The 23463-nt window shown below is 55.3% G+C and overlaps 1 protein-coding gene across 3 annotated transcripts in view; it reads right to left on the bottom strand.

The window, feature by feature from the left end:
- Nucleotides 1-23463, bottom strand: part of SYNJ2 (synaptojanin 2) — a 96579-nt gene that overhangs the window by 51789 nt on the left and 21327 nt on the right. For all 3 annotated transcript variants that reach the window (XM_059401341.1, XM_059401339.1, XM_059401340.1), the window contains exons 2-4: nucleotides 17977-18063; nucleotides 9793-10063; nucleotides 5228-5453 (exon numbers count right to left, since the gene is read on the bottom strand). In XM_059401341.1, the coding sequence (XP_059257324.1) occupies nucleotides 5228-5453; nucleotides 9793-10063; nucleotides 17977-18063 (584 nt within the window). The remainder of the gene's footprint in view (nucleotides 1-5227; nucleotides 5454-9792; nucleotides 10064-17976; nucleotides 18064-23463) is intronic.

Raw genomic sequence — 23463 nt, 5'->3', positions numbered from 1 at the left:
GAAAAGCCGCCTCTCACTCTCTCCACTCCTCCCTCCCACGGGAAGATATTCCAGTGCTGCGTCCCATTCATCATCGGGGCCACCTTCTTTGTTGCCAAGGTGATAAGAAAAAACTAGCAGTGGGTTTGTGGCACTTTCCTTCCTGAGCTGAAGAACACAGCCTGGATACTCCCCGCAGCCTGGATGCCTCGCCTCCCAGAAGTGGTCTTCCCAGAGGGTGTCGGGGTCCAGGGAGAGGGGAGAGGAGGGTGGAGGGGGAAAGTGGGTCAGCACGTGGGCTCTGGGACAGCACCTTCCACCTGCCAGCTCCCAGGTGCCCTGCAGGGTGACCCTGGGCACGTTCTTTAACCACTTTGGGCCTCAGTTTCCTTCTCTCAGTGGAGTTACTGTCACCCAGCCACAGGGAGGAGTAAATGAATAATGAGGGAAGGTGATCCCAGTGCCTGGTGGTGGTTCGTGGCTCTTGAGGGCAGGAGAGCGCCAGCCAGGAGTGTGGATGAGGCCCTGCGGAGGACTGACGGACCGGAGGGCCCGTTGCCTGGTCTTGGCAACTCGGGAGCAGCCCCTTTCTACAGAGTGGTGGGAGTAGAAACCCAAGGACCCTAAAAACAAAGGGATAAGGCAGGGACTCTTGCAACCCAACAGGTACTCTTTGATCTGAAAGGCTTTTGCTCAATTCCCATTTCCAGGCGAGGGCTTTGTAAGCCAGTGCTTTCCAAGCGGGCTGCATTCCTGGGAGGACATGCCGCTGACCTCACCTGTCCAGACTGATCCGTGCCCTTATCTTTAATGGCCAAATATTCTTCCTCTTTTTTTTTTTGTCTTTTAGTAGAGCAAAGGGACTTTTGGAGGTTTGTTTTTCTGCCTGGTGAGTCAAGCAATCCTACCAGGTATGACTCACAACAGGGCTGAAAGAACTCCAGGCTTCTTCCCAGGAAGACTGAGATGAGTCCACACATGGATGCACCACACACACACACACACACACACACACGCACGCACACACACACAAACAAAACAACCCCCCACACATGCACTCACACCAATGTACACACCTGTGCATGCACATACACGAACCCCCCCCAACCATTCACACTTACACACTACACATGCACGTGCGCACACACACGGTCCGCCTCAGAGAAGAAAATTGTTCCTTCCTCTTAGGGAAAATGTTGAAGTAGGGCAGAGCTGGTGGAGCCGAAAACCTCTCCCTCTTCTGGCTCCCTGAGCGTTTAGTTTAGGAGAGACCCTGCCTCGGGGACTCACCCTCTCTCTGTCTAGTCCCACCATTTGCAAAGAAGCACAGCGCCATAATTCATCAGCCCCCCTCAAGCATTTAACAGAGGACCCCCACTTGCATATGGCCATGGGTTGGGGTCTGGAGAGCCTCACTTCCCAGCAGGGGCCTGGGATCTGTGGGCAACAGCCAAGAGGAGCCGAGTGGACCCGGCTGAGACCCTTCCCCGCCACAGCTCAGCACATTTCCTCCAAGAAGTTGCCTGCCACTCTCTAGCGGGAAGCCTATGTCCCAAAGCCTGCCCCTTTGTAGGTCACAAAGCAGGCAGCCCCATGAGCCGGAACGAGTCTAGCCCACTCCGCCTCTGGCATCCCTTTGATTCGAAGGCCTCAGGATGCAAGCCGCACTCTGCCATCCCCCTGAGCAAAGCCAGCAAGACCGCAGGGAGGTGCACGCGACCCCACAGCACAGTCCTGACCCTGGCCAGCCCGTCTCGGTTCCGCCAGCATCTGGCATTGGGCCAGGCGGGCCCCTGGGAGCGATTCCTCCAGGTGCCCAGCACATCACCACAGCCCTGATGGGCCAAGTTCAACATGGGCTTCAGCAGCGCCCCCCCACCCCATTCCTGCGCCGCTCCCCGTCCCAAGCCGCCCCGAGGGCCGCAGGTGCCTGCAGGCTGCGTGTGTCCCCAGGCACCGGTGCCCAGAAGCCCCTTGGGCAGCAGGAGCAGAGGGAGGGAGGCAGAGCTGTGCTTGGCGGGAACACTGGTGACGTGCACATTCCACTTAGGAAAAGATTTCTGTGCTAAAAACAAACTTAGATCAAACTATGGCTACAAAGGGCCGTAAACAAAACCACTGCAGGACCGCAGAGACGGAGAAAGTGGCTGTCTTGTTCAAGTGGGAGCAACGGGAGATTCTGGTCTCGGGGGGAGCAGCTGCCTCCCTCCAGCCATGCCTGCTCATTCTGAAAACACTTCAGGAGAGGGGACGAGCCCCAGGGGCAGCTGCTCCCCGCTTCAGGAAGTGGCTGACCCCCCCCCCCCATTCAGGCTGGGCCGGCTCCCCAAGGCACGGTCAGGGTGTCCCTGAGCCCGATGCTTTCCTCGGGAAGCGCACGCCCTCACCACTGCCCGCAGTCTCCTCTGTGCCTTCCTCTCGATCCAGGGCCACCCCACGGGCCCCTGCCCTCCCTTGCTCTGTCGGCTTTCCCCCTACCCTCTGCAGGCAGGACTGTAGGGAGCACTCCCAGGACGATGAGGGGGCCTGTCCTGCTCCTGCTGCCTCCCTGCCTGAATGGGCTCGCAACTGCACTCAGCCGAGGGGCTCAGAGTTTGCTCCCCTGTTGACAAGGACACACCTGGAGTCGGCTCTGGGGACCGACTCTTCGCCACGCCCCACCCCACACCATGGTGGTCACACTGTCGGGGCTCTCCGAAGGCATGAGTCATCCTGGGAGAGTACAGGGGCTGCTGGGAGTAGCCCCACAAAGAACTTTGGGTGCAAAGCCACCATGACCCCCCCCTTGCCCCATTACACATCTCATAAAAACAGAATCACCACGGGCCCAGGGAGCCATGCCGGTCCCAGAGAAGGTCCACACTCACCGCCCATCTCTGGGAGAGCAGAGGGTGGGGGTGTCCAGCTGCCTGTCGGCTTGCCCACGGCCTCTGGAGCAAGGCAGGGTTGAGGGTTTCATCAAGGCAACCTCTGCCTGATCCAGAGTCCAGAAGAGGAAATGGGAGAGAAAACACAGAGCAGGAAGACCAGACAGGCTGCGTGAACCAGGAAATCCCTCCTCTGCCCTGAGAAGGGAGGCAGGTGGTGGCCATTTAAATCACGGGGCTGTGAGCTCCAGGAGCCAGAGGGCAGGCTGGGGGTGTCTCTAAGGCCTTGCCGGGCCAGCCGCAAGGCAACAAGGTCCCCGTCTCTGAGCCCAAGCAATCAGGGCATGGGACAAAAGCCAGTCACCAGGTCTGCGTAGATGAAATAACCAGAGCAACGTTCTCAGCCCTGGTCCATCGAAAGAAAAATAAGAAAAGCAGTACAGTATCTACATTTTCCATAAAGCTGAATGTACTGCATTAAAAGTACGGTCCTTTAACACTGATGTCTTCATGGATCAACTATGTGCCCCCAGAAGAGATGTTGCAGTCCTAACCCCTAGCACCTTAGAGACCGTTACTGCAGAAGCAGTTAAGATGGGACATACTGGACAGGGCGGGCCTCCTCGTTAAAGGGGAGAGGGCCACCACAGGGAGGTGAGGCAGGGACAGGAGGGCCGTAACGAGGGGGCCCCCAGGGCTGGAAGAGACAGGAAGGATCCTCCTCTAGGGGCTTCAGAGGGAGCATGGTCCCACCAACACCCGGATTTTGGACCTTGGCCTCCAGAATCATGAGACAATAAGTTCTGGTTGTTTTAAACCCTGTCCATGGCACTTTGTTTTAGCAGCCAACATCTACAGGGTTAAAAAGCCCAAAAGGAGGGCAGGTGCTTTTGCAATGACTTACTTGGTAAGATACAATAGATGAGACCCCAATTTTTTAAAAATGTGGTTAAAACTCACAACTCTGGAGAGCACCAAAAAAAAAAAAAAAAAAAAAAAGAGTCTATAAGGGACTATCTACTGAAAAGCCAGATGGAGAGCAAGGCTGGGGCCAAGCTCCAGTGCTGCTGCCAGTGAAACCCTCTTCCATCTGGCTCAGTTACCAGATTCGGGGGCACAGATACTTTGATGTGTACAAATAGGCTTTGCATTGCCGGCCCCTAGTTCCCAACACAGTGCTCAGCCCCTGACAGATGAGAAATAATAAAGTTCTGTTGAATGCCCTGACTCAGAGCCTTACCACGCAAGGATAAGCAGGGGGACAGGACGGTGCTAAGGCGTGAGGCCGTGCAAAGAATAGGAAGTACTCTTCATGGCGTGGACATGAGCAAGAAAATACGAAAATGCCCTCCATCTTGGGGCCACATTTTTTCCTGACATTTTAAACTAGATTTTATTTATACCCAGGAGAGCAGAGAATGAACAGAAGTCACAGACAAGCAAGTGCCCATGCCCATCACCTAAAAGCTCCCATTCCAACGTCCTGCTACTTAGCATCCGACTCCAAGAGGACCTCCTCACCTTAAGCCCAAGCTGGCGGTGGCTCTCGCACAAAAAGCAGGTGCTCAGATCTGTGCTGAATTAAACTGGCTCAAGGCCTGGAAGACACCACCATTCACAGCTGCAGGAAGGAGCGGATGCAATAAACACGGGCTGTTTGCCGTGTGACACCCGCAGCCATGGGACACCTGTGCCTTTCATGGGGCGTGCCTTTCCTACAATTTATTCCACCTGTTAGTCTACAAGGCAGCCTTACCCTACAGATTTTCAACCTAGAGAGAAAAAACAAAACAAAACAAAAAAACCAACAACTTGAAAACCAAAAACCAATGTAAGACAGCATCTCTGGGAATGAGAACAGAATCTAGGGGGGAAAAAACAGTGTGAAATTAAGCAGATGGTCATATTCATGGAAGCTGAAACCAAGTGCCGCCTAGCACGCCAATTTTGCAACTCCCAGGTGCTGACAGGCTTGTCTGATTTAGGATGAAAAATGGTTTCTCCTCTCATCCTTGTTTTATTGATTTACTTTTTGTCTCAGGAAAACTTTCCAAGCCTGTGGGTTCATCCGTCACCTGTCCTCTCAAATAACCACCACCCTTTATGGCCATGGCAAGAATTCCTGCTTCCTCATAGCTGGAAGTACCTTGGGGATCAGTTTTAGCCCAGCAAAAGTAGATCGAGAAAGCCACCCCAGGCAAGCCTGAGGCCACATGTACAGGCAGAGCCCCAGTGACTCTCTGTTCTCCAGAGGAAGAAACCACAGTGACCAGAGACGACCTCCAACATGCCCGGACCACTTCTGAGCCAAACGGAAATGCATGGTCACCGCTGGGTCCCCTCTGAGCCACCGAGCTCCACCGACCGGCCGGGGCACTGACCTGCTCAGTCTCCACGAAGTTGGACACGTGGCCATCGTCGTTCACACCGCGGGTGTGGAAGCGAGCGCCGGCGCGCTCGCAGCTGATGCGGGACACGAGGCAGACCTTGGCTTGCTTGTGCGAGGCGTACACCGTGCGGATGGACACCACGCCGCAGATGACCTTCAGCAGCCAGTCGCAGCAGCTCACCTGGTGCTGCCTCAGGGGCACGTGCAGCAGCTGGTTCCTGCGAAACGGAACCCCACAGCGACTGGGGTCACGCATCCTCCAGGTAACACCGCGCCCAAACGAGAGGGGGAGGGGCAGGCGCACGGCCAGCTCTCCCGCCAGGGATGGGGTGAAGGCGCTCCCGATGAGTTGGGTGCTCGGGATCGGGGCCGGGAAGTTCCCGAGCTTGTGGGATTCCCGCCCCACAAGCTGCAGGGCAGCGGAGGCCAAGCAGCTTCAACCCGGGACTCCTTCCCTAAACCACAGCAGGCGTCAGTGTCGGGGAATGGAAAGTCCCTGAGCGGAGCGGGATCCACCCCCCACCTTCCAGCGAACGTGGGAGGAGCCTTCTCCAGACCCCCGCCCTCCCCACTTTTAAATCAGAAATCCCATCAGTAAAAAAATTTAATCATAGGCTTTGTAAGTAAATAATAAATGATAAAAATAATCCCTAAATATATGGATGCTCATTTAAATGACATACATATCCCATGAGGTGCAGCCTATCCCAGAGAGAGCGCTAGGAAGCGAATCAAAACAAGTAAAAAAGGATGAGAGGGGCAGCGCCTGGGGGGCTCAGTCTGCTAAGCCTCGGCCTTTGCCTCAAGTCGGCATCCTAGAGTCCTGCCATAGAGCCTGCGCGGGGCTCCTTGCTCAGTGGGGAGTCCGCTTCTCCCTCCGACCTTCCCCCCTGCTTGGATTCTCTCTCTCAAGTAAGTAAAATAATTTATTTTTTAAAGGATAAGATGGGGGCGCCTGGGTGGCTCAGTCCTTATGTGTCTGCCTTAGGCTCAGGTCATGATCCCAGGGTCCTGGGATCGAGCCCTGCATAGGGCTCCCTGCTCTGTGGAGAGCCTGCTTCTCCCTCTCCCACTCCCCCTGCTCCTGTTCCTTCTCTTGCTGTGTCTCTGTCAAATAAATAAAGTCTTAAAAAAAAATTAAGATGAAAATAAGAGCAACAAAAGTTCTAGTATTTTGTCCCCATATCGGATGGATTGTTCTTGGGGTCTGGGGACCCCTGGTGTCCTTGATGATAAGGATGTGGATAAAAGCCAACATTTATCAAGTGCACAGAGAATCATCCTGAGTGCTTTGGGATGAATTAAGTCACTTCATCCTCCAAAGGCCCTACGTGAAAGGTATTATCATTCAGCCCATCCTACAGATAAAGAAACTGAGGCACAGAGAAGTGAAGGACTTGTCTGAGGTCTGGGAGCCACTAAACAGCAGCGAGGAGCTGGGAGCCTGTGCTCTTCACCGGCCCCGCCAGCCCCGGGCCTACCTCCTCCCTCCCCGAAGGCCTCACAAGTACCTGCCCCCTCTTGCCCTCACTCAGCTTCCCCAACTCCCACTTGACCTACTCAGCCCCAGCGGCCACTCTGAGAAGGGAGGCCTTGGAGGGGTGCAAGGACCCCCAACACTCCAGGCCACGGTCTGTTCGGGGTGCTCAGGAGACCCAAGCAGCACCTCACACCCTCCGAGTCCTCTCAGACTCTCCCCGGGAGGCAGGAACCTTCCCAGAACGCTCTCTCCCACGGGGTGCTAAGCAAATCTAGATCACAATGCCCTATTTGTTTAAAAAAGGCAGCGCCGTTCCTGCCCTGCCTGAGAGAGAGCCTTCTTCCCGGGTAGCAGCCTTCTCTCATTTCTCCAGAAGGGTCCTGTGAGCCCTGCGATGTCTCAGGTGGCTTCTCCAAGCGTAGAGGCTCCGGAGGTCTCAGGCCATCCTCTCCCACCGTGAGCAGGACACCGGCCCCTTCTGAGCTCTCCTAGCCACTGTGCTTGATGATGGAGTACTCCTTCACAAAAACACGTTTTCTTCTTCTGAGTCACTCTCTAAAATTCAGATGACGAACCAGCTTTAGTAACAAATTAAATCCGCATATGGCATCAAAGCAAGGCCTCCCGAATATTCCAGTCTTCCGGCCACACAGCTATGGCCGCCATCAGTCACCAGGGGTCAGGCAAGGGAGCCTTTTGCTAAATATTGTCAGCGCTGAGTCCCTGTTTATAGCCACACTGGCCTGGCGCGCTGAAGGACAGCTCTGGTCCTCAGGGGGAGAGACCCAGATCCACAACGGAAAACCGCCGTGAGTCTCCTCCCGGGCTCGCACTCCACCGGGAAGCAGTTCTCGGCGCGGCCCATCAACCAGACTGGCTCTGCACGCCCCCATTCACCAGCCATGTTCCCTGTGGACCCCATCTGACTCCAGATGTGCGTTCAGACCTGGAACGCAGCACCCTCAATGGGCTTCGGGCAATCAAGCCTGTGACTGCTGGGTCGGGGCTGACTCAGCTGCGGTCAGCTCCACGGGCGCCGCCCCAAAACCACACCCAGCGACCTGGCACCCTCCAGACGGCCGCTTCCTCTCAGCTCAAGATACAATCTGGTCCCTTTCCCAGCCACCCCCCAACCCGCCCGGTCCCAGCCTCCACCTCGTGATCTGCACCCTTCCTGCTGCTCTCTGTGGACCCCACGTCTCCAGCCCCAGAGCTGGCAGAAGGCCTGACACCAGGGCCACCCGGTTTCCTAAGCATCCCCTACGGTCCTATGATGTTGCCAAGAAACATCACAGCCTCTGAGACCTCTCCCTGCCCGGCAATCCCTGTTGGAGGTGGCCCCATGTCCTTAGCACAGACAGCCCTCCAAATCCCCAGACTTCGCCTCCCTTACTTCCTGGACTTCAGGGGTACAAGCTCATCTCTGCAAAATGGACTTAGTGATTCCCAGAAACACCTTCGTCTGGACCTGTTTCTCAGAGAAGGGTCCTCCAACCCCAGGACAGGGGCCTCCATCATCACCTGGCTGGAAATGCTGAGTCTGGGTCCCGGGGCCCAGACTAGCTGAGTCATAATCTGCATTGGAACAAGTGTAGCAGGAGACTCACAGGTATTTTCAAGTTTGAGCACAGGATGGCCCCAAGAACTCAACAAAACCAGACGGTCCAAGAGGGCCTGGGGGTGAGGAGCACTAAGGCCTGCGGCAGAATATGGTGAAGCCTCTTTTTCCAGGCAGAGTTCAGGCAGAGTTCCCCCAAGCACCAAGGGGAAGAAAAATGTATGCATTGAAGGAGACCTCCGAGTTCCTGGGTTTGTGCAAAGGGAGGGAGGCAGGCATAAATTATGGCTGTAAATAAGCCTCATCAACTCTATCTTAGGTCTGGGAAACTGGGGTGACTGCAAATTCCAGCCCTGGAATTCTAAGAACATTCAGGATATAAGGCATATTAGAGCAATTTCTATGGCTTGATGCTCATCCCACTGGCTTCTGACCCACTTCTCACCTGTCTCCTGGCAAATCCGAAGGGTACAGTGTGGTTGACTACCTAGGCCTGGCACCAGTCCATGGAGATCATTGCACCAGCCCTACCTTCCAGGACTTACCAGGGTCATGACCCCCAGGATCCAGAAAGAGCCGTAGATAATTTACATATTTATACAGTCAGCCACACCTAGCTATGCCTGTGGAGGAACGCCCGAGTAACCCTAAACATAAAGAAATCCAGGCGCCTTGGTCTGGGCCTCAGGATACGTGTTATCACATGACTGCTCAGTACCTTCACAGGCTGACTTGGCAGTTTCCCCATTGTTGGAAGAGCTGGTCTGGCCTGGCGACTAACAGAATAGGATCTGGAGCCAGAATGCCTGGTTTGAATTTCCTCACTTGTTCAAGCCTCAGTCTCCTTATCTGTAAAATGGGCATAACAAATAGACCCTACCTCATAGGTTACTTGAGGATTTTGAGTTATTTTTTTTTTTAAAAGATTTTATTTATTTGTCAGAGAAAGAAAGGGCAAGCACAAGCAGGGGGAGTGGCAGAGGGAGAGGAAGAAGCAGGCTCCCAGGGAGCTTGATGTGGGACTTGACCCCAGGACCTTGGGATCATGACCTGAGCCGAAGGCAGACACTTAACTCACTGAGCCACCCATGAGGCATCCCAGGATTCTGAGTTATTACCGGCAAGGAAGTTACTAGAATAGGAACACTGAATATAAGCATTTGTGATAAATGTGTGTGCACCAGAGGGTAACCCAGATCGCTGAGGGGACCACAGGGGCACTGAGCATGGCCCGGCACTTAGGAAGCACCCAGTGGGTGTGGGCTCACGGAGAGTTTCTTTTCTAAATCTAATTTGACTGCTTTGGACACCTTCCCGGAGCCCAGGAGTGCGGATGGGGGCTTAGCTTTCTTCTCACTGTGTTGAGAGCGACTGGGCTCTCAGAGGTGCCCCAGGATCCTGGGGATGGTATAAAGCAGAGAGCAAGGTCGCAGGTGCCAATCAGAGCCTGCCCTGGATATGATCCAAGAGGGATAGGGGCGAGGGGATGGGGTGGTAGGCGATGACCCAGGGCCCTCACCAAAAGAAGGAGCTCCCCGACTCGTCGCTGTCGTGGCCCTGCTTCTGCGCCCGGACGGTGAGGTCAAAGCTGGACCCATCATTGGGCCATGAGAAGTAGAAGACCCCCGAGTTGAGGATTTTCCTCAAGGCTACGAGGCGGTCCTCCTCCTTGACCTCCTCCTGGAGAGGGTAAAAGTCGGTGGCCGTGATTTTGTAGATTTCAGCCTCTGGGATTCTGCCCACAGATGTGCAGCCTGTCACCAAAACCAGGAAGCTCTGGGAAGCGCCACCTGGAAGGGAAATAGACAAGGGGGCTTAGGACCACACTGGGTGGGCGCCAGGGGCAAGCAGGTGTGGCCACTGCAACCCACTAGAGCCTGAAGCCTCTTCTAGGAGGGTCGCCTCTGGCCAGCAGCGCCACCACCTGGCAGCCTACTGGAAATGCGAATTTTGGGCCCCATCCAGTGGGGCGGGGCCAGGGGCCAGCCACCTGTGAGGAAACATGCATTTAGGCCATTCTGCGGCCCACCAGCCTGAGGGTCTCCGGCCGGGAGCCTTCCTGGACCCACAGCCTCTCTCCCTATCTGCACCCCAAAGCCTTGCAAATCTGCCATCTCCACGAAGCCTCAGGCATCACCTGGCTCAGGGACCCCCAGTGGGGTCAGTCCTCCAAGCTCAGTCCCTGGAGTAGCCTCTCGAAGATGCCTGATGGAAGACCTCCCTCTCTGCTTAGATCCTTCCACAGCTCCCACCTCCCCCAGGACTGAAAGGGGAACTCCTCCCAGGCCGAGCACCCATCCGTCCCCACCTATGGACACCCATGGTCCCTCGGCTCTGCAAATACGCCTTATGCCCTCACACCCCTGGGCCTTTGCCCAAGATGCCGTCTCTGCCCGGGAAACCCTACCACATTCTGCCCTTCAAGGCCTTCCCCACTCGCCTTCCCTGTCTCCACTCTCCAGAAGAGCCACAAACCTTTCCGGGGTTCATTAGGGCCACCCTAGCTCATCCCTCCTTTCCAGGAGAACTCCTCTCTCTCTGCCCTTCAGGGAGCCTGCCCTGCTCTCTCAAGACATGGCTGTGGCCCCCCCCCCCCCGCCCCCTGCCACTGGCCGACAGCATCCCTGTTAGCTCTATTACATGCAAAGCTAACAACCTCGTTCCCAAATGTATTCCCAGTAAGTTGGGGTTTCTTTGGGGGGGGGGGGGCGTTACATTGTAACATCCCAGCACGGCACACGGCTAACAGACGAATACTTCTTACATCACCCAGGGAGAGGGGGGCTCAGGTCTCCCTACTCCCCGTGAAATGATCCCCCATACCACTGCCCACCGGGCTGCCAGGAGCACGAGGGAACCTCTCCTGGGACCCCATCAAACCTGCTTTGTCTTCCGCACCCCCCTCTGCACGGGGCAGACAGGCACACGCTATGGGAGCCAGGGGTGCGTGGCAAGGCTCTGCTCTGGGGACAGCGGGGACAGGTGCCCTTGCCCCGTTTCAGGAGAGGGCCCAATCACTGGGGTGACCAGCTGGCCTCTGGGGGGCGCTGGTGTGGTTCTGGTCCGGAGGACAGTCTTCCCACCCTGCTAAGATTTAAAGGACCTGTAGCCAGCAGGGGCTACTCCCAGGGGTCAGAGGTCATTGTCTGGGCCCATGGTGACCAATATTTCAGACACTCCGATAAAAGACCCTTAAGTCCCAGGGCTCATTCTGTCCCCCTACTCCCTCCTCACACCTGGTAGGAGGAAGAGTGCTGCTCGGGGCCAGGACATGCCTGGATTTTTCTTAAAGTTGCCTTCATCCTGTGTCACCACTCCTAGCACGCCTGCTGGGGGACCACAGAGCAACCGGATCAGCTCCCCTCCGACCTCCCCAGGCCGATTACCAGGAAACTACTTTAAAGCAACATAAGAATAAGGCAGCTATGCTGTGGACAGTGATAGGGGGTGGGGGACTTGGGTTTCCTAAGCAGGATAAGTATCACTTCTGGGCGACCGGTGGGGTTAATGTGGGTTGGATGTCCTCGAATTACAGCCTCACAAACACAAATGTTCCCATAACCTGTGCTAGAACCCATGCCCAGGCGTCTCTTCTGCCTCCTTCCATGTGCTCAGCGCAGGGAAAGCAGAGTTCAAGACCGTTCAGAGGCGTGACCAGGGGACAGCCCCTGCGGTCTAGGCTGCGAGCCTGAGAAGGGATTCTGTGGAGAGTGGGGTCAAGGAGAAGCACAGAAAACTTTGTCTCTCCAGCCAAGCTGTGAAGTGGATTTCCAGCAGTCCTTCCTCAACAGCCTCTGCGTGGGGGAACCGAGTCCCTGGCAAGAGTCCCAGGTGGCTTTGAAGACAGTAGGCATTTCCTGTGCAGGGCAGTGGCCCCCCCCCCCCCGGTGGTACGGAGGGGTGGCTGCAGCAGGCAGGAAAAAGCTCTTAAAATAAATGAGAATTGGAGCTCCTGAGTCCGGGATGAGGGGCGCAGGAGAGGGCACAGGTGAATTTAAGAAAAGCCACCACAGAAGCGCACTGGAACCAAGCACTGTGATAACAGAGGACTCTCAGTTCTGGCGCTCCCTGGGCACTAGGTGTTGTTCCTTGAACTTCCTCTGGACAAGCCCATGGGGGGCTGGGGAGGAGGTACCACTTTTAGCCCATTTCACAGAGAGGCAGATGGAGGCACAGAGAGGTTAAGAAGCCTGCCCAAGGTAACAGAGTGGGGCAGCTGGGATTCGAATCCACTTTAGGGCTCTACCACCTGGGCAAGAGACTCAGACTAAGTCTGCTTCCAGATCCGGCACTCTTTACCTAGATCCTTGCTGAAGGACAGCTCATGTGCCTGACAAGGCTGCCATTTCATATGCGAGGGACTGTCCCCAGGGGGAAGTCACATCGTCCGCCCGAGGCACGGCTAGTCTGCCATTGGACCCACAATGCACACATGGGTCTCCTCTCCCCGGCTCCCTCGGGCTCCCAGGTCTGGCGGCCTCCAGTCCTGCTGGCTCGCTGTCCCACAAGGGCTGTGGCTGACTAATGTGCCATTCGCTCACTGGAGACCACGAGTTTTCATCATTAGATTAAATGGCTGTGAATAATACATTTTACAGCATAGGCTAAACATTGATGCATGACAATAAAACCATTGTGGGCCTCTTTACCGGGATGCAGCGGGATCTAGATCCTGCTTTGATCAGGGGAGGCGTGAATCAGTTCTTTAACAGATGGGATTTCCCTCGTGTTTCTATTCCACGCCCCCTGGAGTTGCATCCTAATGTCATATTTTGTGCTTCTGTGTCTCTTGATCATACCGGGCAGCAATCTGATCCCGACACTTGACGTGTTTAGAAGACTTGGACTTGCGCCATCATTGCAATGATTTTGAGTCAAACGATATAAACAAAGTGCTTTGCTAAAGAGTAATTGAACGTAAAAAACCGAGACTTGTTGGGAAGGTGGGTGGGACCTCTGGATCCGCACATCCACGGGAAAATAGTATTTATTAGCAGAGAGCACGCCTGGGTCAGAGGTCACTGGCCATAGTCAGGGAGAGGTGACCGGAAGGACAAGCAACAGGTCATGGGCCCAAAGGTACTGCAGAGCCAGAAGGGACCACACATGCACACAGGGACACGTACACCCTTCCAGATGGCAGGAGGCCCACTCTCAGGCGAGTCTTGCAGGCTGGGCAACCAGGGTGCGAAAGCGGGAGGCAACCACCCCACCACATACTGTCTAGGAGGGCCAGGGTTTCAGTTTGAGAAGATGAAAAAACTTCTAGAGACAGATGGGGGTACAACAATGGAAATGTCCTCAGTGCCCCTGAACTGTCCACTTTAACTTGGTCACAATGGTACATTTTTATCGTCTCTGTATTTTGCCACGTGCACAAAAACCTCGGAGACCTCCATGCTGATTCAGAAATGCTCTCCCTCGAGGGGGCTGACTTTAAAACCCAACTCCAAGGCCCGGCTGTCCTCAGGACAGCTGAGCCTGGCAGCGATGGGGTCCCTGTCTTGTCTCGCTGAGGCCACTGCCATCTGGCTGGGAAGGGCTGGCGCTGGGAGCTCGGTGAGTCATGGGCAGACACAATGCCGTTTGTGCGGGGGACAATGCTGGGTGTGTTCTGGCCTCTGGGCCTCCTGCTTCCCCTGCGTCCGCATTTCTCCGTTGGCTCAGCCTTGGCTCAGCCTTGGCGTTCACTCCCCGGCCAGGTTGTGCCAATCTCCACCCTGAGGTTGCCGAAAAACCCCCTTCTCTCTCCTGCTTCTACAGGGCCCTCTCGCACTTTAAAGCTGTAGACACAGGACTCAGGAGCTCTAGGCTTGTCCACTCATGGAGTGGGGGTCCCCAAGGCTCCCCCAGTACCAACCAGCTTGAGTTCTAAATACCCTGCATCCACATGGCACAGGGTGCAAGGATCTCTTTCACCTTCCCTTTCTGGAACGTGCAGGTGGCACGTGTGTCTGAGCCGGGAGCTTACGCCTGCCCCTCCTTCTCCAGCCCCACTCTGTAGCCCGAAATCCACCCAGGGGTGGGTTAGTCGCACCATGGAAACTGGCAGACGCTTCCTAGCAGGGCTTTTTTCCCCCCGGAGAGCTGGACGCCCAATATTCACCAGCACTCCACTGGATGTAGGTCATAAATGATCCTAAGACTGATAAAGGCCGTATCATTTCAAGACTTTCCAGAGAACACCGTGTACGCCGAATCTCCAGTCTAAAGACGATCCCATTTCCCTCCCCAGAGACTTTGCCTTTTGTAGTGACTGCCCCGCAGTGAGCCCTCCGCTAGCCTCTGCAGGCTAACCACCCACCAGGACTCAGTGCCCTGACCTCTACCCCGCACCCCCTTCTCCCAGAGGGACCCTTCTGCACGCCAGCTCCCTCCTGCTCAGTACCCATTTCCAAACCAGGTTTACTCTCCCCTATAAATCTCTTAGCAATTATGTAATACAGAGGTGAGGCAGTTTTCCTGGTTTTGCAGACTACAGTCCTAGAGAGATGAATAAATACAGAAGGTGAGTGTGTTGTGAAGCTGGAACTAGAATCTGGGAGGGCTGTCCGGTAGGGTTTCACAGGCTGTGCACTGCACAACTCCAGAGCTCGTTAAAGATCTCACTGTATTCAACCCTCGAGGCTATGAAACAGGCAGGCTGTGAGAGCTTAGGTTAAAAGGGAGTTAAATCCTGTAATCGTTGGGATCAATTCTTTCAGCTGCTGTACTCTCACTTTCTTTGCTTTGTATCATGTCTACATCAGGAAGCCTGACTCTCCAACTAATTGTGGGGGCTCCGCCCCCTTCCTGCTGGCATTTCTGGGAAGAAGGAGGAACTTACCATCTCCATGAAAACCTAGGAACCTGGAATAAAGCTTTTAGCAATTTTTGTGCACATTTCTTAGTTTCTAACAGAAAAAAGCTATCTTCACTGAGGCAGATTGAAATTCAACAACTTGCCCCCTGTTATAAGCCTGAGAGGAAGTCTCTTTTTTTGTACAGAGACCCTCGGCTTAAAAAAGTCAGTCAAAAGGGAGGCCGATCCCCAGCTTGGGCTGGTTGTCTCGGTGGCAACCCCAAACTGGGATTTCACTCTGCCCAACACCCTCAACAGATGAGAAGAAAACAGGAGAGCTCTGGGCTGGGGACTTGCAGGAGGAAAAGAAAATCAAGTTAAAGCCACGGTCTCCTTCAGGAAATCCAAGGGGATTTTTAAACACTGGACAATAAGGCCCGATCCTTCCATCTATCCTAAAGATATCCGAGGGCCCTTTCAGGAATGTGTTGAAAACAGGCCAAAGAACGCTGACATTCCAAAACTTGGAAGTCAGTCTTACCCCCTTGGAGAGAGCTTTGGCAGCCCACCTAGGAGGGCAACTCTGGCAGGAAGGGCTGGGGGTATTCAGAGGACAGAGGACAGGAGAACGGGGGTGGGGTGGGGGGGGGAGGTGCTGGGGATCTTAGCCACCTTCATGCCAGGCCCCCAGGGTCTCTGCACACTCACTCCTGGGGGAGGGCCGGGTGGGGAGCACAGGCTGCTCAAAAGGAGCAGGGCCTTGCCTCAGGCAAGGGCAAGATGGGGGGGGGTCTCCCCAGCAGGTGGTCTTGTCCCTCCACTTCCTTGCCCTGGGGTGATTCCACAGAAGCCTGTCCAGACCCTGGGCCAGGAGCCCCACAGACACCCTGGCCCACTCTGACAATATTTCTCAGGGTTAAAGTCATCGCCTCAGGCAAGAAGTGCAGCCAGGATTCAGAGTGGGGGCTGTTGAGAGCAATTCCCTGTAGCCGATCTCAGATCCTAGTCCAGGGAAAAGACGACCTCCTCTGGGATGAAGGAAAGGTACTGCTCCTTCTGACCTTGGAAGTGCAACCTTCTCTGCCCCCTTTCAAGACAGAACAGCCCGGTAGGTTGACAACAGCCCCAGGTGGTTGACAACAGCCCCAGGTGGTTGACAACAGCCCCAGGTGGTTGACAACAGCCCCGGGCGCCAGAAGGCACATGTTTAAAACCCAGGTCACCCCTGGAGAACTGCCTGACCTTGGCCAAGTTACAGCCCTGTGCAAAATCCAGGTCTGGCTCAGATGCAAAACGGATCACTGATTCATGTAGCGGAAAACCACTGCCGGTTATAACTGTAAGATGTCAACAACGGTTAACACATCCTAAGAGCCAAGACGCTCTAATATGTTAAAAAAAAAAAAAAAAAAGTCACAGAAGAGACAAAAAAACAGCACTTAAGTTTTCCAAGCCTCTCTGTCTGGGTAAAGCAGGACAGGAACAGGCACCCGCCTCGCGTGTTGGGAGAACAGAGTTAATACATTACAACAGTGCCCGGCACGGAGTGTGCGCTACGGAAGGTTAGCTGGTGTCCTCACATCACCGTCGCGGAGGCAAGGGCCCCTGGACTTTTTTGTGACCTCATTAAAATCACTAAGGGGAAAAGTCCCACAGAAAACCTGGAGTAGGAAGCACATTTTCAGGGAAAAAGCCAAGTGTTTGGAGGCAACTCCGTCTGGGTTTGAATCCCAGGTACACTTCTCACCCGAGGCAATCACTCTAACCCTCTGAGCCTGTTTCCATGACTGGGAATAGTGGAAGAGACGCAATATCATATTGGCTTATTTTTAGGACTCAGTAAGTTAACGCACATCTAGCCCCAGGGAACAAAAGAGACATCAGAGGCATGCATGTTGTCGTGGGGCTACGGAGCACTTTCCCTACACACGATTTGGAAATGACTGGTGGAATCGAGCTCAGGAGAACCCGTCCCCGAAAGAAAAGACCCAGAAAAGTAGTGACAGACAACGTGCCATTCTGTTGCCTTAAAAAAAATTCCCCGTCTGTGAACGCAGCTGCTGCGGGAAACGAGGGAACATGCTCGGCTCGGGGGAAGAGTGTGCCCCAATCTGACCCACTCCCAGCCACTCTCATCCTGGGGTGCTGGACTGAGAAGGAGAGATGTCACCTGTGCTCTGGCCGGGGCCCCAAACATCCCTGGAGACCTGTGGGTGGGGCCGGCATAAATGAGGTGACTGAGAGAGGAGGAGGGACACGGTGGCTGCAGACCCCAAAGTGAGGTCCAGGGCCACAGAGGTGACAATGCAGGGGAAGGCTGCGACCTCCAGGAACAGCCCAGCTGACAGCTCAGCCCCGAGGGTCTCACACGAACAAGGATGCCCGCTGGTTCCTGGGAGTTCTCAGCCTTTTCCAAAGTCAGACTACGCGGCCCATTTTCCAGATGCACTTTCTTTTCCTCTCCCCAGCCCCCCACCGCCGGCATCGGATGGCCCCAGGTGTGGGGGGCTCTTCTCTCCTCGCTGACACGCACGCCCAGTCCCTGCTCTTCTTCAAGCCACCCCGTGAGTCCGGGGTTGTCAGACTCTCTGCATCCACGCCTTCTGGATACGGAGCCCTTGTCAACAACATACAGCCCCCTGGGGGGGACCCCCCCCCTTACACCCGACTTTGGAAAAACTCAGGTCCTGGAGGGCAAACCATGAAGGTGAGCATCCTTCACACACACCTCCTCTGCCACCGGCACAGACAGGTGAGAATCAGGCTGCGTTCACCTCCTCCCCGGCACGGAGCAGCGGCTCAGGCAAATAGAGACACAGTTTAAAAGATGATAAAATAAAATGTCTAAACCCGGCAGTCCTTCCAAACGAATGCAGGAGGAGACGCTCTGACAGCTGCTGTTCTGTCTGAACGGGTACTTACCGGATCTTAACCTGAGCTCCCCCAAGCAGCCGTAAGCGTCCGTGAGCTTCCCATACTGGCCTTTAATGACCTCCTTCTCTTCCGGAGCTGGGAGAGAAACACATCACAGACAACATCAGCCTGGGTCTCCGGCCTGCCTGCCGGAGTTCATTCACGGCTGCCTTCCCATCTGGGTCCCCACCCACTGGAAAAAGAAAACGCAGAGACAATAGCCCGGCCTCAAGGGATGCGGGTGGAGGTTTTAGGACTAGCGAATCACTGAGCTGCACATTTAGACCTTCCCACAAACAGCTTGCTCTCTGGGAGCGCCCACAGCTCCCTGGGGGGGGGGGGCGGGGGGGGGGGGGGCTGGGGAGGGTGAGGAGAGTCCCCGGCTGGCTGCGAGGAGGTGCTGGGGTTTGAGCAGGAACAGGTGTCTGGGGCCCAGCCCCATCCGCAGGCTCAGGAACAGGCTCGAGTCCTTGTGACCCAGTGGGAAGGACCGTCCTCCCTAAATGAGGTCCCCTGCAGGCTCATCCCGCGAGTGCCCACCTGCCCGCGGGGACCTGCTGAGTAACAGACGAGGAGGCTGTGCAGAAAGCCCACGCACCCCAGGTACTCTGGGCCTGGGCCCGGGGCATCCCCCCCGGCACGCTGGCAGGGCAGAGCCCTTGTCCTTGTCCTTGTCCAGCGCTCAGGACAAGACAGAGCCTCAGGAGGAAGCAAAAGAAGAAAGCTGACCTGACAGAGGAAGGACCCTTTGGAGCCGGGAGCCCTTGACCTTCAAGGACACCAGAGACCCATCTGGCACTGAAGGCAGCAAGCCCTTGGACCCTTCCTCTGAAGGGTGTTTCCATACGCAGCGAATGAAACCGGGACCTGGATGAGTCCCCGGATGAGGGCCTGGCAGACCCTGTCAGCGAGGTTCCCTGGGAAAGCAGTCCCTCTGCGTCCGCATGGGCTTTTCATCCCGGGACAGAGGAAGGCCCAGCAGACACTGCAGCTTCACGGGGGAGCATCTGGGGGGGGGGGGTCTGTATCACCCCTACAACCGTGCACAAGTTTTCGGACTATTTTTTTATGGGGCTTAGAGCCACAGTTTCTGTCAGAATGGCAGAGGAGGAGGAGGGCAGAGGGGCCTAGTAACCTAATGCTAATCTGAGGACTCGGGGGACCGTCCCAACCACTCCCTCCGCCGGGCCCAGAGAAGGAGCGGCCGTGAGGCGCGGCCCTCCTGGGTCTTCCTGCTGCGGCTGCGGTAACAAATGACCAGACCCCTCAGCTCGGAACAGCACGTGTCTGTGAGCTGCCGACTGTGCAGGTCAGAAGTCTCCAGACTGGGCTTTACTGGGTTAAAATCAGGGTCAGCAGGATTACATTCCTCTGGAAACTCTGGGAAAGAACCTGTTTCCTGGCCTTTAGCAGCATCTCCAGCCGGAGGTGCTCCATGCTCCGGGCGGTGCTCCGTGCTCCAGGCGGTGCTCTGTACTCTGGGCCTCCTGGCCCCTGCCCACCCCCTTTTCAAAGCCCACAACAGCCACACTCGGCTCTCTCCTCCCACTTTACTTCTCTTTCCCTTTCCTGCTTCCCTCCTCCCTCTTTTTTTTTTTTTTTTTAATTTTATTTATTTATTTGAGAGAGAGAGAGAGAGAGAATGAGTGGGGCCTGGGGCAGGAGAGGAGGAAGCAGACTCCCCACTGAGCAGGGAGCCCGGCACGGGGCTCAATCCCAGGACCCTGAGATCACGACCTGAGCTGAAGGCAGACGTTTAACCAAATAAGCCACCCAGGCGCCCCCTCTTCCTTCTTTGAAGGGCCTTTGTGAGTGTGCTAGGCCCACCCAGATAACCCAGGACAATTGCCCCATGTCAAAGCCCTTAGCTTAATCAAATCTGCAAAGTCCCTTTTGCCATGCAAGGTGTCACAGGGGCTGAGGACTAGGCTGCCATCCTCTTAAAGGCCCACATTTCTCAGAGGCCACAGGCTTCCCGCTCCCGTGTTGATGATGGGTGAGGGGGGCGAGGTAGCCTCACTGTTCCCTGCATCTGCTCCTGGCCGAGAGGAACAACATCCCCCGGCCCCTCCAGAGGCGAAGGCAAGCCCACTGCTGAGGGCCAGGCGCAGTGTCCTCTGCCTACAGAGCCCTCTGGGAAATGGGCCTGCGCCCTGATCGAGGACAGCTAAACCCTGTGAAATTCCACCCCCGTGGACCGCAGGCACGGCCAGCGCGGTGGCACCCGGGACCGGTGCAGCCGAAGCAGGATCCCGGCCCTCCTCTCAGGACACGAGCTGATAAAGCACGAGAATGATTCCGGCCCCAGAAATATATATTCCGACCCTCGGAGCTTTACAAAAGTCTTCACACAGAATCCGTAAGCCTCAGCGTCAGCCCGTGTTCAGTCAGCAAGGGGGCCTTCGTGTGTCCCTTTACCTCCGCACGACCGTCCTGAGCCGACAGAGCAAGATGCTGGGAAACGGCTCTCTGAAGTGATGTGGTCTGACCCACGCCGCAGAGGTGGGAACGTGCCCACGAGGGGAAGTTCTGGAAATGCAACTGTCCACTTGCCCTGATGGGGGACAGGTGACAAGGGCGCATGTCCCAGCCTGTCCCCAGGAACATGGGGCCAATATGAGCAACGAAAGGCTCTTCTTATGTAGCAAACGAACCCAAGACCCCAGGGCCACCAGGTCCCCCTCGAAGCCAGCGACTGACCGCTTTCCAAGTGGAAACGCCTTCTGCCAGACACATGGGGGCCCCCAGCAAGTCGCCACCTTACTGGCCTCAAACAGCACACGACCATGTCATACGGCAGAAGTCCAGAAGTCTGCAGCGGGTGTCCTCGGGGCCCAGCCCCCTCTGCAGGCTCTGGGGGATGGTCCTTCCCTGCCTCCTCCTGGCCTCTCGAGCAGCCCGTTCCCCGGTCACCCGACACCCCTGCTTGCCCCCGACAACGATACCTCCTCAGTTAGGTGTGAAGGAAGAAGAAATCCATTTTGCTCTTCAGAAGGGAGCTCGCAGATGGAATGTCTCCAAGCACCAGGTAGGTGACGAATGAATGAAGCTGCTGGAGGGGGCACAGCTGACCCGAGGACACACACCCCCTCTGACGGGGGACCGAGGGTCAGTCCCAGGCCAGCCCGGTGCCAGCGAGATTCTCCAGTTTTTCGAGAGAAATAGGACACTCCTGATTTTTCAGCGTTGGCAACCAATCCAAATTTATTTTAAGCATCGTGTGGGCTGAGCACACACCTCTGCAGACTGCATTCGGCCTGCCCATTTGCAACTTCTGTCGTCCCTTCCTTAATGCTCCGAAAATAGACTATTCCTGTCTCTCACACTTTTGTTGCATTTCCTGTAGGTTTTTCCATGTTAGAATGCCTTTGCTTCCCCTCCCGCTGGCCGCAGATTTCCGACCTTTAGGGAAAGTCCCCTCATTTGCTCTCCCACCCTCTTCCTCGTCCCCCTCTCGCCCCTGGGATGCAGCCACGTGCCCAGCGAGCGCGTGCTGAGAGCCCGCCACGCCTGGCACGGTCCCGGACACAAATACAGGGGTGAGCCGAACCGACAAAAACCCGTCTTCAGCAGAGCTGGCCAAGGCAGGCGTTCGGCAGTGGCAAAAAAGGAACGTGTGTCATGAATGGATGTGAGATGACGGCAGAGGCCGAGTCGGGAGGGAGTGGGAGCCGGGAACAGCGTGGCACGGCCAAGGCACAGCCACAGAGGCGGAGTGGAGGGCCCTACTCAGTGCCAGGTACCCACCGTGCAAGCTTCCTGCCAAGAGGGACAGACAAAACCAATAAGCACGATACAGGGGGTGCCTGGGTGGCTCAGTGGGTTAAGCCACTGCCTTCAGCTCAGGTCATGATCCCAGGGTCCTGGGATCGAGCCCCACATCAGGCTTTCTGCTCATCGGGGAGCCTGCTTCCTCCTCTCTCTCTGCCTGCCTCTCTGCCTACTTGTGATCTCTGTCTGTCAAATAAATAAATAAAATCTTTAAAAAAAAAAAAAAGCACGATACAGACAGTGAGAGGAGCCAAGGAGAAAAAGTGATCAGGGAAAGGGGTGTGAAGTGTGTGTGTGGGGTGTGTGTGTGTCTGTGTGTCTGTGAAATTTTACATACTGTAAAATACCTCACTGCAAGTGTGACCTTCAAACACAGGCTTGAAGGAAATGACAGGGATAGCTGAAGTTTGGTGGTGGGAGGAGGGCACTATAGGCTCAGGAGATCATGTGTAAAGGTCCTGAGGCAGAAGCATTCCTGACATCTCTAAGGACCAGCGAGGAGCTCCGTGTCTGACAGAGAAAACAGAGTGGAGAACATGTTGTAGAGAGCTTTGTAGGTCATAGAAAGTCCTGGGGTTTCACTTTGAGTGACAGGGATTTACTGCAGGGTTTTGGGGATAGTTCTGGCTGCTCTGTTGAAAACAGATCCCATAGGGTCAAGGGGAAAATCAAGGAGACCCCTACAAATCCAGGCAAGAGATGATTCCACCTTGGGCCAAGGTGGTAACAGGGGAGGTGGTGAGAAATAGTCATTCTGGACACACACACACACACTTTTTTACTACAGACACTTCCAGAGAAAAGCAGAGTACTGGAACAACACTATGGACGCACACTTCCACATCCCACCGACTCCCCTGCTATCAGCTCTCCTACACCCCTGCCCACTCAGACTCCCCACCACTCTCCTCTACCTTCCCTCAGTGGGTCTCAGATAATAGGCATCAACCTGCACTAGAAATACAAATGATCGGGTCCTCTGCAGCCTATAAAGTCAGAACCTCTGGCCTCCAGACAGAAATCTGTTTTAACGAGTCCTCCAAGTGAAAATCATTGCCCTAGATTACCATGAGTAAATTCCAACCTTCTTAGCATGTAAAGAAATGTAAACTGTAAGACTCTCTCAAAGATAAAGGCTCCTTTTAAAAAAATAACCACAGGGCACCTGGGTGGCTCAAAGTTGGTGACCTTTGGCTCAGGTCATGATCCCAGAGTCCTGGGACTGAGTCCTACAGCAGGCTCCCTGCTCAGCGGGAAGCCTGCTTCTCGCTCTCCTTCTGCCTGCCACTCCCCCTGCTTGTGCTCTCTCTCTTTCTCTGTCAAATAAATGAATAAATAAAAATATTTAAAATAAAATAAAATAAAAATATAGCCACAATACGATGATCCCATCTAAAAAAACTTGACCATAATTCCTTAACATCACAAGTTATCTGCATATATTTGGAAGGTCAGACCAAAAGGATTTGTGGACAGACTCGATGTGGGATATGAGAGAAAGACAGGGTTTAAGCATGAGGCCAAGTCTTCCTCCTGGACAGCGGGAGGGCTGGAGTAGTCGGCCCCGGGGGCGCGGAAACTGACGGGCCAGGCCTGGCTGGAGCATCAGGAGCTCAGGACGAGCCTGCGGTGCCCATGGGCGGCCCGGCACAGACATCGGGGGCGGCGCTGTACCAGCCTGGAGTCCGGCAGAGAAGCCCAGCCGGAGGTGCGAACAGGGTCCCA

Source organism: Mustela nigripes, chromosome 5 (assembly GCF_022355385.1).
Source record: "Mustela nigripes isolate SB6536 chromosome 5, MUSNIG.SB6536, whole genome shotgun sequence".
NCBI classification, from domain to species: domain Eukaryota; kingdom Metazoa; phylum Chordata; class Mammalia; order Carnivora; family Mustelidae; genus Mustela; species Mustela nigripes.
The sequence above is the reverse complement of the archived record's forward strand: the minus strand, read 5'-3'. Positions and strand labels throughout refer to the sequence as shown.